Source organism: Physeter macrocephalus, chromosome 14 (assembly GCF_002837175.3).
Source record: "Physeter macrocephalus isolate SW-GA chromosome 14, ASM283717v5, whole genome shotgun sequence".
In the NCBI taxonomy this organism is placed as follows: Eukaryota; Metazoa; Chordata; class Mammalia; order Artiodactyla; family Physeteridae; genus Physeter; species Physeter macrocephalus.
In genome coordinates this window covers 123628600-123641122 of record NC_041227.1, presented here as the reverse complement: position 1 = coordinate 123641122, position 12523 = coordinate 123628600, and the positions used below count along the sequence as shown (strand labels likewise).

At 57.6% G+C, this 12523-nt stretch overlaps 1 protein-coding gene across 1 annotated transcript; it reads right to left on the bottom strand.

Moving 5' to 3' along the window:
* Positions 1–5965: 5965 nt before the first annotated feature.
* Positions 5966–11730, bottom strand: NPTX1 (neuronal pentraxin 1). The gene is made up of 5 exons (XM_024130510.2): positions 11287–11730; positions 10789–10996; positions 8417–8661; positions 7010–7189; positions 5966–6223 (listed from the first exon to the last, which is right to left on the bottom strand). Exons 1-5 carry the CDS (start codon positions 11728–11730, stop codon positions 6002–6004), a joined length of 1299 nt encoding a protein of 432 aa, XP_023986278.1. The 3' UTR covers positions 5966–6001.
* Positions 11731–12523: the final 793 nt, after the last annotated feature.

Here is a 12523-nt window from a genome sequence, read left to right as displayed (position 1 = left end):
AGAAGCCAAGCCCTGAGCTCCGAACCACAGGCCTTTCAAAGAGTTCCAGAACCTCGGTAACTTCCCCACAGCCACCACTTTTATTCTCTCCTATTTCCTCGTTCCAGCGAGTAGTTAACTTCTCAGAGCCCATGTGGCTTTGTGTTCCTTGGAGGTCTGCAGAGAGGGGGCTGCTGCGGACAGGCCCACTCGCTGGGGGCCTCATGGGGCGCAGGCAAGGCGATGGAGCAGCTCGGGACTCCTTGAATCGTGCCGCTGATGCACGATTTGGGGGCCCACAGCTGATGCACAAGCTCGAGCTTCCTGGAGCAAGGATGGGGGTGGGGTGGCGCATTCCCTGGACCCTCCAGGGGTTGGTCTACACGCCTGTGCTGCCGCCTGGGGGGCGTCCGGGGTGGGAGGAGCGTGACCCTAGAGCAGGTCAGCCAGGTGGTGCAGGAGAGACATGAAGGCAGAGACGCAGGGGACATGGGGGCTGTCTCCCTGTGTGCAGACAGGTGGGTGGACGCTGCAGCTCAGTATAAGGAGCTGGGCACTACAGAAAAGAAACAGAAAAGGTAGAAAAGAAAAAAAGAAAACTCCCAGCTGGAGCTGTCTGAAAATGGGGCAGACTCTCCCTGAATAGTGAGTTCCCCATCACTAGAAGTGTGCAGGCTGAGAACATTTCCATGCACCTGATGGGCCGTTGGAGTCAATGGCTTTGGAGACGCTCTCCAGCTTTGAAATCCCGAGCCTGTGTCCCTCTGCCCCAGGCTCCCACGCAAGCGAGCTCAGCAGCAAGGCCTGACTGCCTGCCTGCGAGCTGCTGTTCTCAGCTCCATGGCCCCTAAAGTCAGTCACTGATGTACCAATATCAGGTGTGAGAGGTGGGGAAAGTAACTTGTTTCTAATGATAGTTAAAATACCCAAGTTTTGAATGAGCACTTCCATAGAAATTAGAAATGTAAGCGTGATGTTATTAAAGGCATAACTATGCACTTGCTTGAGTGGGAGGCAAAGAGGTGGTGTGTTGGCTGGAGCTGCTGGGATTGGGTACAACCCTTGCCCTGGCCACACGTGTGCAGCCTGGAGGTGGATACCACCCGCCAAGGGCTTCTCTCTCCCAACTGGGGCTCCTCCTGAGGGGCAATAGGGCGAGTGGCCACCTGCTCTGAGGCCAAATCCCCTCCCTCTGTACCACCCCAGGCGACGGACGGCTCAGTTACACACCACCAAACCCCAGGTCCTGAGTCCTGGCCAGGTCCCCTCTGCTAACCCAGTGTGCGTGTGGGCATGTGTGTTGGGGCATGGGGGAGACCCACCAACCAGGCAGGCTACTTTGGCCCCTGGTCATTAATTTTGTCCCCTGGAAGGGAACAGTTCCAAAGCTCTTTGTTCATCCAGAGTCTAGCTTGGTCCACCAGGGGCCAGGGAAGTAAGTTCTTCTCAGTGCCCAGGGCTCCCGCGTCACCCATCTTCTTGTTATGTGAATCTAGAGATGCTGTCTTGCTTGAGAGCAGGAAAGCAGCCTGGGAACCCCAAAAGAGGAGAGGTAACCAGGTGTTGGCCAAGGATGGGTCAGCAGGGATGTGGCAAAGGAGAGCAGAGCAGGGCTGTTTGGGAAGGACAAGCCCAGGCCACCTGGGACCTGTGCCCAGGTGTGCTGTGGGCAGTGCATTCACTCGGTAAGGAGCAGGGCTGCAGGCGAGGTGAGGAACGGGCAGTTACTCTGCACCCCAAGCCCCAGTGTGGCCTCCACACGTTGGGAAATCACTTCACCTCTCTCTGCCTTGGTATCGGCTATTGGGCAGGCCCCCTCCCCACCTCTGATGTCCAGTGTCACCAGATGGCTGTGGGATTTTCAAGGGGCACAGGGCAATAGGCAGGCATGCATCCCCTGGGAGGACCCCTGAGGTCATCCAGCAGGTTGAGGTGACATTTTCAAGCTTGAGAAAAGAAGAGACATTCCAGGGAGACCACAGTCTTTCTTCACTCTTTACTGTGTAAAAATAAACTCAACAATTCATGTCATTTCAGCAAGAAAATGAAGAAAAAGAAAAAAGCAAGAATACCAGTAGAAATAGTGCATTTCCAGAACTGCTTATGGGAGGTGGCAGGTCCCATGGTTTTGACCCATTAGATACCCAAAAGGCTGCGGATCATATGAAAAATGTACAGCTTTGGTTAGCAAATAATGAAAAAGATACATCAATTCTGTTTCATATTATACAGTATATACAATATAACAATATCAACCATAGGGGGTTTGCTTTGTCGTTGTCGTTGATTTTTTTGGCGGGGGGCAAATAAGACAAAATTGAGACTTTAAGTATTGGGCTTTTTTTCTCCTCAGTGACTTGTTCCCCTTCAACAAATGGCACTTAAGTCCACTGTGCATGGAAGTGATATATTTCCCATCATTAGTTGAATAAATTTACACACTGTGTTTTAAGAGATGAAACCATGACTGCTTTAAGCCACATTTTGGTTGCCATAAGATTACAAAGGATACGATCCTCTTAATGTTTACAATTCGGAACCCTAGTTTCTTCTATCAGGGTTGGAACCGACCATCAAGTCCTCAACTCATTCCACTTAACAAGTCAGCTCCGAGACAGAGGGGCCACCGTAAATGGCCAGTGTACATCCCAACCCCGACACATCTTTGAGAACAGGTGGCCCCTCTTTGGAGCTCATTGGAATGACTGTGACCTTCATGCCAGCCTCTTCCCTCCCCTTCACTCCCCACAAGATACCCCCTTGGTCTCAGGTCCCAGGGCTGGTGACAAAGTGATCTTTGCAGTCTTAGAAAATAAAACTGTGAATCTACAAAAGGAACAGAAAGCATACAAAATGTATCTCTTTCTTCCAAAATAACATGCTTTCAGTTCTACGTTTTTGGCGGAGCCTGAAAGTATTTTCAAGGGAAATATAGGTTGAGTTAATTTATAGGTTTGTCCTTTTCTTTCATAAAAATACTCTTGTTTGGTAATAAACTTTTTCTTCCAGAGTAAGAGAAATAATACTGTTATCAAAAGCAAGAAAGGCTTACGATTCAAGTGGACTCTAATGCCCCGAGGGCCCAGAGAGCCTCTGTCAGCAGCTCTCCCACCTCGGACACCCAGGGAGCTGTGGGACACCAGCTCGGCGAAAGCAAACACTGTCTCGACAGTGCTTTTTTACCTTCTTATTTTATAAAATGGCTTACCTGAGATAGGCATGTATTATTCAGTGCAAGAGGGAACATCAATCAGATTAAGGGGTAGATGGAAACTATGTGGATTAGATTTGTGGCTGTGTCATCTGCCTTCCTTGGGGCTGGCCAAGTGCCAAGTGTTACCACAGTAAGGGAGTCTGGGGCTTGGCACAGGCTCCAGCTGGGGAGGGCGGAGGGCGTTAAATATCAGCTTCCATCCCTGGCACCGTGGGTGTGTCAGGGGAGGGGCGAGGAGGGTGAACAGGTCGGGAGGCTGAAGGGACACAGGCGTAAGCATCTGGGGTGTGCTCTGCCCCTCTCTACTTAGGGCAGAGGATGGCTTGTGGTCCTGAAAGGACAGCTCCCACTGCGCCCGCTGGGACAGGAGGTGACCCGGGGTCTGGTAGATCCATAGATCGGCAGGGGCTGGTGGGAGGTGCTGATGGGAGAGCACCTAGCACACTCTGGGCCTTGCCTACAGCTCTGAGATGGCTGAAGTGAGGGGTGGGGCCGATCTGGTCTAGAGGGGGATACTAAGCTCGCACTCTCTCCCAACCACAGGCATTGTTAGGCTTGTTCTCAACCTACACGTTAAAAATACTTCTTGGAGTGTTTGGGGAGTGGGGAGGGGGAGAGGGAATCGATCTCTCCCTTGACCTCCTCCGACACCCTTGGCTTGCTTACCCAGCCATTTTCAGTAGCTACATGGATGGTCACAGAACAATGGGTGGCACTGGGCACACAACACAGAACCAGAGAAGTTCATGCAGGCAGGGGAATACACACCAGACTGAGGAAGCAAGGGACATGCCACCCCAAGGAACATGCAAACAGAGAAGATCCCTGCAGATCCACAGATGCCACAGCCCGATGGGCTCTGACAAAGCACAGTGGTCTCAGAAAAAGCCACTGTTGAACCACAACACACAGCCTGGCGCCTGGACCTCACCCTCGGCACTAGAGTGATGCATTGCAGAACGGCGACTGGGTACCGTGCAGACACCCACGCGGACACCAACACAGAGACACCAACACAGACACACACAGATGCACTAGGTTTCCGACACAACACGGACCTGCGTTTAAGGAGACAGGTGCCCTGGAAGGAACAGAAGACAGAAACACCTGCTCCTCCTGAAGAAATGTCTGCAGCTGTAGATGAGCCAGGCAGTGCAGTAAAATTTCTAGAAAGACTTGCCAGCCTTTTGCTAATTAGACTCCTGGTGACAGAGTCCAGGTTGCCCTCAGGGTGTGCGACCCCCAGATGGCGCAACAAAGCAGGGAGCTCACCCTCCCCTGGGTGTGATCTGTCTGAGTGCTCTTCTTCTCACTCTCATTACACACACACACACACACACACACACACACACACACCACACACACGCACACGCACACACACTTTTCTTCCCGCCTTGGAAGGACTAGAAGGAGGCGCACATTTTAGTTTTTCACGGAGGGAAAGAAATGTCAAAGCTTCTGGACACTGGCTGGGTCTCAGTGTCACCAGCTGGTGACAGGTTGGGGGCTACATCAGGACTTGCGCTCTGTCACATGGGGGAGTGGATTTCAGGCCCCAGCCTAACCACGCGTGGCTCCCCAGGAGAGGTCTCCGGAGGCCCTGCCCCTTGGAGGGCTCGCCTCGGCCCGGGTGAAGAATATGGCTGTCAGAGTTACCACGGACCAGGCCCATCGACTGGCTGGGTTCAAGTTTCAGTGGCCCTGTGTGGCTGGGTCTTAATCAGAATGCGGGTTTCCTGGTCTAAAAGGTCTGCTCTCAAGCTGACCCACCGAAGCCTCTGGTCTCCCACTGCCAGAGGCCAAGGGGAGGAGACCAGGGGTCCTGGCTTCCTGGACTATGGATGGGATGTTCCTCTCTTGGGGGCACTAGCTGGCAGCTGAAAGGGAGTCTGAGGACGTGGGAAGGCTGAGGGCCACAGACGGTATCCTGGGCCAGAGCTGGCCGAGGTGGGTATGCAGGCTGGCCTCCCAGGCCCAGTGCTGCCCTCAGATGCCAACAGCAGGATGCTGGCCAGGCACTGGGGGTTGGGGGAGGGACTGCCCGGATCCTGAGGCTGGTCCCACCTCCTCTGCCCCCGCCCAGCACGTGGCGCCATCACAGGACACTGTCTGCCTTCAACCCTTCAGAGAGAATTCCTTCTATGACAAAATACAGTTCTCCATGGAGAGGCCCCCGGCCTTTAACAAACTGCTAAAAGATATTTATTTTATCAATATAGAGATATGTCGCTCTGAAAAACGTTTACAAACAAAGACGAATGCATTGCAGAAAAAGATGCACCAGCCCCAAGGCACACGGGCGGACACCAAAGTTGGCAATGCAGATATTAGACCAGTCATGAGATTTCCCAAAGCCACAGAGAAAGAAGAAATGAAATACCTCATTTTAAAAGAGAAGGCCTCCCCAGAGAGACAGACCCTTGTAGACATACATACACACACACACACACACACACACACACACACACACACACACACACTCACACAGGTCCTCTCACCTACGTGTGCATTTTTCAAAATGTTGCAGCTGCCGGCTTTACTGGTGAACAGGGCATGGCTGAGAAACAGTGCGGGCTCCTAGAGAGAAGTGGGGACACCTCAGGGACAGATGGGAGCCGGGCCTGCTTCACGTGCACAAGGACGAAACCAGGCTGTGTGCGTGTGCGCGTGTGCGAGGGCGATGGCCTTGAGTCATTCCTGGGGGAAAGGGAGAGAAGAAGAGACGACGGATCATCACTGCACAAGCAGGAGGGAAGCGGGAGGGGGCTGGGGACCTGAGGACCAGGAGGCTCAGCCCGGCCCTGGGCCTCAGTTGATCTGGCGACAGGCTTCGAATGTCCACTTGGTGGCTCCGCCATAGATCTCGATGTGGGACTCAGCCCAGGCAATGACGTTGCCGGAAAGGGCCTTGGTGCTGCAGGTGGCCAGGTTGTACACCTCCCCCGGGGTCAGCTTGCGGTCCCAGATGTTGAAATGGGCCAGCTCGCCCACGAACGCTTGGGTGGCATCAAACCCGCCACCCAGAGTGTCCTTCAGAGAAAAGCAGAGGATGAGGGTGGAGGGGGTCATAGCAGTGGGGGCCTATCAGGAGGGCATCCCTAGGGGGAAAGACTCTCACGTCTACCTCTGGTCCATTTGTCTCCCTGTGTCTGGTCTTCAGCTATCCATTAGTCCCTCCCCTGTGGGGAGCTCAGGAAAAGGAGTGATGCTGGCCTCCTCTGCCCTGGATGCAGAGCTTCTCCTGGGGGCACCTGAGAGGTGCCCAGTGAGGGATGGTGTCAGCCAGGTCCATGGACAACTGTGGGAGCAGCGCCTGGGGGGCCTCCCCTATACTCCCTGCCTCTAGTCAAGAAACTCAGATGTCACTCTTTGACAGCAATAGCTGCCCAATGAGAATGGAAGCCCTGGGGCTCTCCTGCCTGCCTTTCCCTCCTCGGTGCCCAATGGGAGACAAACCACTTCCAGGAAATAAATTATGCATCACTAAATGCACATTTGGTCTTCCTGTGCCAAAGAGCATTGCTGCAGTTGTTGAGAAAGTTGTGGAGAGCCTTGAGACCAGAGCCCACTCCTGCTTGCCTTTCCTGAAAGTGCCCACTCAGAGCAGGGACTTTGCTCAAACTGCTGCATCACTTGCTTCCCTCAGCTACTTCTAGGGGAAACCACTTCCCTCTCCAGCTCCCTCCCACTTTGCTTCCGGCTGCCTCTCTGCCCTCTCTCCCAACACCCTCATTCTCCTTTCTCCTGCCTAGTCTCTGGTTCTGGGGCTCCTCCCCCTGCAGCTTCCCCCCCTTTCCCTGCCCCCATGGCCTGTACCTGCTCCTGGCCCAGCACCAGCACGCCCTGTGGCTTGATGGGGTGATAGGGCGCCAAGTTCTCGCCGTTGCCTCCCTGGGTGCCATCCTGGTAGGCTTCCCAGACCCCGTCCCGGGTGGTCCAGGTGATGCAGATGTGGTGCCACTTGCCATCATTGATTACAAAGGGAAGCTTAGCCACCTGGGAAGGAGAACAACATACAGGACATTATGGGAACAGGGGTACGATCAGAGTCAATTATCATCACTAGTTAGTAGTTCAACCGATATTCATAGGCATTTACAATAAATATCAAGAGCCGTTACTGAGTTCTGGCAGCACCTGCCCCTCTGGACTGTCAGGCCCATCCATTGGTGGAGCACAAAATCACAAAGGAAATGGGAAGATTTGTCAAGGGGGCTCCTAAGATCGATCTGCATATGCAATCTCCTCACTCCTACTCACCCTCCTCCCTCTTGGCTAGTCTATGAAACAGGCCCTCTGATGGAGGAGGGCCACCCCTGGGGGCTGAGTTCACTGCTGCTTTCTGAGCCTCTCCTCTCTTCCAACACTGCATCTCTAACTGCCAGATCTCTGGGTCTACAACCCGCCCAGCCTTTTTGCAGAGACTCTGAAAGATGCCAGGGGAGATGGCACCATGCCTTTTAATGCTCAGACCAGCCTCTCACCTGGAATTTCACTCATGCTCTTAACATTTCAGGCAGGGAGGCTGCTTCAGCCAACGAAAGAACCCTCACACCCTTTTAACTTGTGGGAAATGGGGCCCCAGAAAGGCACAGCCCTTTCTAGGCAAGGCATCAAGAGCAAGGGCTTGGAATCTAATTCCCAGCCCAGGTTTTAGACATTTACTACCAAAGCTGGCATAGAGATGAGGGAGTTTGAGAGTTGGCAGCTATTCCCACAGCTAACGGAGGGCCAAGATGGAGACGGGTTCCCTGGAGGGAAAGATTGCCCTCTCCCAAGGACTCACCCAGATCTGGCCTCCTCCCAGGGGTAGGGGGCTAAGCAGGATTGATTTGGACTCTCTAGGAGCATCTTTACCACCCCCCCCCAGCATCTATGGTCTCCCAAATATGGGGGAGCAAAGTCAGCTCCAAGGCCAGCTGGGGGAGGAGGAGTCTGTCAGATGGATTGTCCCTCTGGATTATCCTCCTCCACCCCCAGCCAGGAGGCCTCTGTCTGGGAGGCCTGTTCGTGGAGCATGGCAAGGGCACCCCTACCTATTTCTCCCAGTCCTCACCCTGCACCTCCCTCAGCCCTGCCTGGCAGGCTCTCCTCTTGGAGCCACAGTAGCGTCTGAGGCTGTATATCTCATGCTACGCAGACCTGTCCCAGCAGCTGGCACAGACTGGGGCCCTGGGGGCCTCGCCCTGCTGCCCTGCAAGTCCAGAGGGGTGGGGACTCTACCTTGTCGTTGATGAGGATCTCCATGGGGTTGTTGCCCCACTCAATGAGGACCAGCTCATTGGCCTGGCCGGGCACGGCATAGGAGAAGGGCGTGCCCACCCCTGGCGCTGCGCTGGACTTGAGCCACATGCACACCGTGAAGGCGTACATCTCCGGCAGGCTCTTCTTCACCTTGGCATACATGTAGTTGGTCCGCAGGGGGAATGTGAGCTGGAACTTGTCTCCAGGGCGGTTGTCCTTCTGACCTGGGGAGGACGGGACACAGTCCAGACACCTGCACCTTGACGAAGCGCCTGTCCCTGACTAAAGCAGGTTTGCCAATGCCCCTGCCCCCAGCCAGGCTTGGTGATGCAGACAAAGCGGACTCCTCTCTGTTCTGTAAATGCTGAGAAGGAGGCTCGGAGAGGTCAGGTACTTTGCCCCAGGGCACAGGGCCAGGACAAGAGAGCTGACCCAAGGTCTCTGCTCCCGGTCTGGCTCCCATAAGGTGGCTCCCACACGGTGACCCCTGTGGAGAGGCTGGGATGGGGGTGTGGGGAGCTGCCCGCACATGCTGGGCTCTGAGCATCTGCACCTGGGCTGGGCGGTGGGCGTGGGTAGGGAGCGGGTCAGTGCACACCCTGTAAAGCAACGCGCGAAGGTGTCACCACAGAGGAAGGAGGTCTCTTCCCGGCCCGTAAAGAGGCGCTAGCTCCCCGCAGAGCAGCCCCTCCAGGAGCGCAACCTGATTGCAGGATGCTGACTGCTGGTGGTGCTCAGAACCAGCCCCCCGGTGCCCGTCACACTTCCCTTGAGGCCAGGACACACTGCAGCCCCTGGCCACTCATCTGACCCAGCCGATTTGCCCCGGGGACTCAGGCTGTTTCCAGAGTCCCAACCATCCCACAGGAGGGTGAGCTGTACCCCCCGAGGCTCTTCTAGCAACTCTGTCTGGGCCGCTGCAGAGAGGGCAGGACAGCAGGGAGCCGGGAGGCAGCCCTAAAGCCAGGTTCCCCTAAGGTGACTGCTTTGAGGATGATGCCAGTCATTCTCAGGGTGAGCTTCCTGTGCGTTTCCTGAAAAATCAGCCTCCTTGTCCCATACCCTCCCTTTATACACGGCCACCAGCTCCCCGCCTGCCGGCAGTGTCTCCAGGGAATGCTTTTCTGCCCTCTCCCAACCCCCACACACACTGTGGCTGTGGCCCTGGGCATGGTGTGACTGATTCCAGGCAAAACATTCCAATCCAGCAGTGGGCGCGGGCACCAGGCCCAGAGCCAGGAACACACACCCACCAGCTCCAGGGTGTACACTGGGTGCTGCTGCCAGGGAGCCCAGCACTAAACCGGCCCTCCAGGCCAAGAATTATTTCTAGAAGGCATCCTACTGGGCCAGCAACCCCACGCCCTTCCTCTAAGCCAGGTGTCAGGGAACAGAGCAGGGCTGGCCCTCAGTCTTCCCCTTCCATCTCAGGCTGGCAGCCCCCTGCCCTTGGAGCACATCTGGTCCCTGGTCTCTCCAGGGGGTGTTCTTCATTTCCCCAATCTCCCCTTTCTCCCCCCGTCCTCCCTTCCCCGATCTGTTTTTCAGTTACATAACGTGCCTTAAGATGGCACTGTTTAAATCCATCCAGCACACTTTGCAGTCCGAGAAGGGTCACGTGGCCCTGCTTCGAGCCCCGAGTCTCACCGCCCCCCAACTTTTACAACCTTGTTTGATTTCTGCGACTTCAGGGCTGAGCCTCCCGAGCTCATCCGTGGGCCTGGGGCGATATTGGGGCTGGCTGGAGTTGGCGACTCGGGAACCGCGGGGCTGCACGCAAGATGCCTGGGCTTGGGTCACTCAGAAGAGAAAACCTCGGGGGTGTGCTCAGGGCGGAGGGGAGGACCCAGAAATCCCCAGAGGATGCCAGGGGCACCAAGGAGCTGGGAGGAAACCTGCTCAAGGCCCAAATGTGCCATGGACCAAGAGGACCCAGCCCCAGCCCATGCCCTGCTCTCTGCTGTGGATGGGGACTGGCTAGAGCCAGGTTTTCTTAGCCAGGGAGGACTGGAGCCAGCCAAAGCTATAGTGCAAAGTTGCTGAAGATTAAACAAATCAGACTTGGAAAAATCCTGTGAGTGTGTGAGTGTGGCGGGGGAGGGGGGAGGGAACCCCAGGCAATCCCTTCCTCGCTGTGCTTCCTGAGATGTCCCAAGCCCAGGGCACCCCAGTCCTGCCAGGAACACCAACTGGAGAACCTGGGGCAGGGATGGGGCTGGAGGGGTGGAGGAGCTCAGGGCTTTTACACTCCCAACCTGAGCTATGCAGGAAGCCAGGACCAGAGGCAGGGTCCCACGGGTCCAGGGAGCTGAGACAGGATGCATGACCCCCCAGCCCCCCATGACCATTACCTTTCTCGAGCTCACTGATCCGCTGGTGCAGGGAAGTCAGGGCGCTCTCGATCTTGACTCTTTCCTCAGTGTCATTTCTGGGGCCCCCCTTGCCCTCCTCCAGAGTGTTCACCCGAGACAGCACCTGCCTCTCCAGGTCATCGATCTTGCTCTGCAGCAGATCCTTGAGGCTGTTGGTCTGGCTGGAGGAATTGAGCCGGCTGTACTGCTGCGAGGGTGCAAGGGCGGGGGTGGGGGGGAAACCATATCGTTACGCGTGGAGCAGGGGCCGTGCCGGGAGGCCGGTGGCGCGGTCCCCTCAGGGCGACTGCGGGGGCAGCCTGGCGGGGAGCTCGGGCGAGTGGCCGTCCGCGGGGCCCCGCACGCTTGGGGAGGGCCCAGCCAGGCATCGGCACCCGGCCGAGGCCGGGGTTGGGGGTGTCGGGCCGGGTCGGGAATGGAGGTGGGGGAGGGCAGAGGGGCGCGAGAGCCAGAGGGGAAACAGCGACGCGCGCGGACCTCGAGGTTCTCCAGGCGGGTTTTGAGCGACTGCAAAGTTTGCCCGAGTTGGCTGAGCGTCTCGGCGGCCGGCGTCCGAGACAGGTCGCCCATGGTGTTCTTGCCCGAGCCGGGCTGCTTGCGGCCGCCGCCCGTCCGCGCCTCGCCGGCGCTCGCGTCCAGCGTGCTCTGGCTCTCGCAGCGGCCCAGCTTGGTGGTCAGCTCGCGGATGGTCTCCTTCTGGCTCAGGATGGTCTCCTTCTGCTGCAGCACGGTCTCGCGGAGCTGCAGCACGTTGCTCCGAAGCTCCTCGGCGCCGCCGGCGGCCACGGACGCGGCGCACATGTCGGCTTCCACCGGCACCGAGGTGCAGATGAAGCGCGTCGGCCCAAAATCCTGGGCCCAGCTGCCCAGGAGGCAGAGGGCGAGCAGCGCACAGGTGCGCGCGGCGCGGCCGGCCAGCATGGCTGCGGGCGCTGGGACCCGGCGCTCCGGGCCCGGCTCGGCTCGGCTGGAGCTCCGCGGGCGGCCAGCGCTCTGGGCGCCGCGCTGCTCACTGCTCCGCCGCGCAGTCCGCACCGCCGCGCTGTCCGGCCCCCACTGCCGCCTGCGCTGCGGAGCCCGCGCCTTTTATGCCACCGCGGGAGGGGCCTCGCGCTGCCGACGTCAGCGGGGGAGGAATCCCGCTTTAATTGTCTGCGGCCCGGCCCGCTGCTCGGCTGGGGTCGCAGGGGTGCGCGGTGGGGGAAACTTCCCCCAACCCCCCGGCGCCGCCGCGGCCTTCGCACCACCCTCTACCGGCCCGTCCCCGACCCCAGCCGAGAACGGAGCGGGTGGGGTGGCGAGAGGAGGGTGGGCCGGTCCGCGGCCTCGGACTCCTGGATGTGCCACCTGCGTGGTGTCCCCAAATCTCCGACGGGGCTCGGGGCGTGTGGGAGGCCACGGAGGACCTGGGAGACAGAATTCGGCTCAACCCGCTCGGCTGCACTTAACACTCGCGGGGCCCGGACCCGGTCCCCAAGGACTCAAGTCGTCCACCCCTGCGTGCCGGGTGGGGAACGCCGGGAGCAGAGCCCCGCTACGTCGCTAAGTCCCGAGAGGGTGTCTCGGGACCGCTCCAAGTTTCTTAGATGTCCGTATGGGGTTAAAAAGATGCTATACACCCCAGGTCTGGGGGCTTCCCACGCCCTCGTTCTTGGCTCTCCTGTGCCCTCCCCCACCCCCCAGCTCCGAGCTATGGGGACTGGCAACGTCTCCT

Coding starts and splice junctions, on each gene's coding strand:
- NPTX1 (XM_024130510.2), bottom strand. CDS start 11,730: ATGCTGGCCGGCCGCGCCGCGCGCACCTGTGCGCTGCTCGCCCTCTGC. Junction 8,662..10,788: donor GATCAGTGAGCTCGAGAAAG/GTAATGGTCATG, acceptor CGTCCTCCCCAG/GTCAGAAGGACAACCGCCCT. Junction 6,224..7,009: donor TGGTGCTGGGCCAGGAGCAG/GTACAGGCCATG, acceptor TTTTCTCTGAAG/GACACTCTGGGTGGCGGGTT.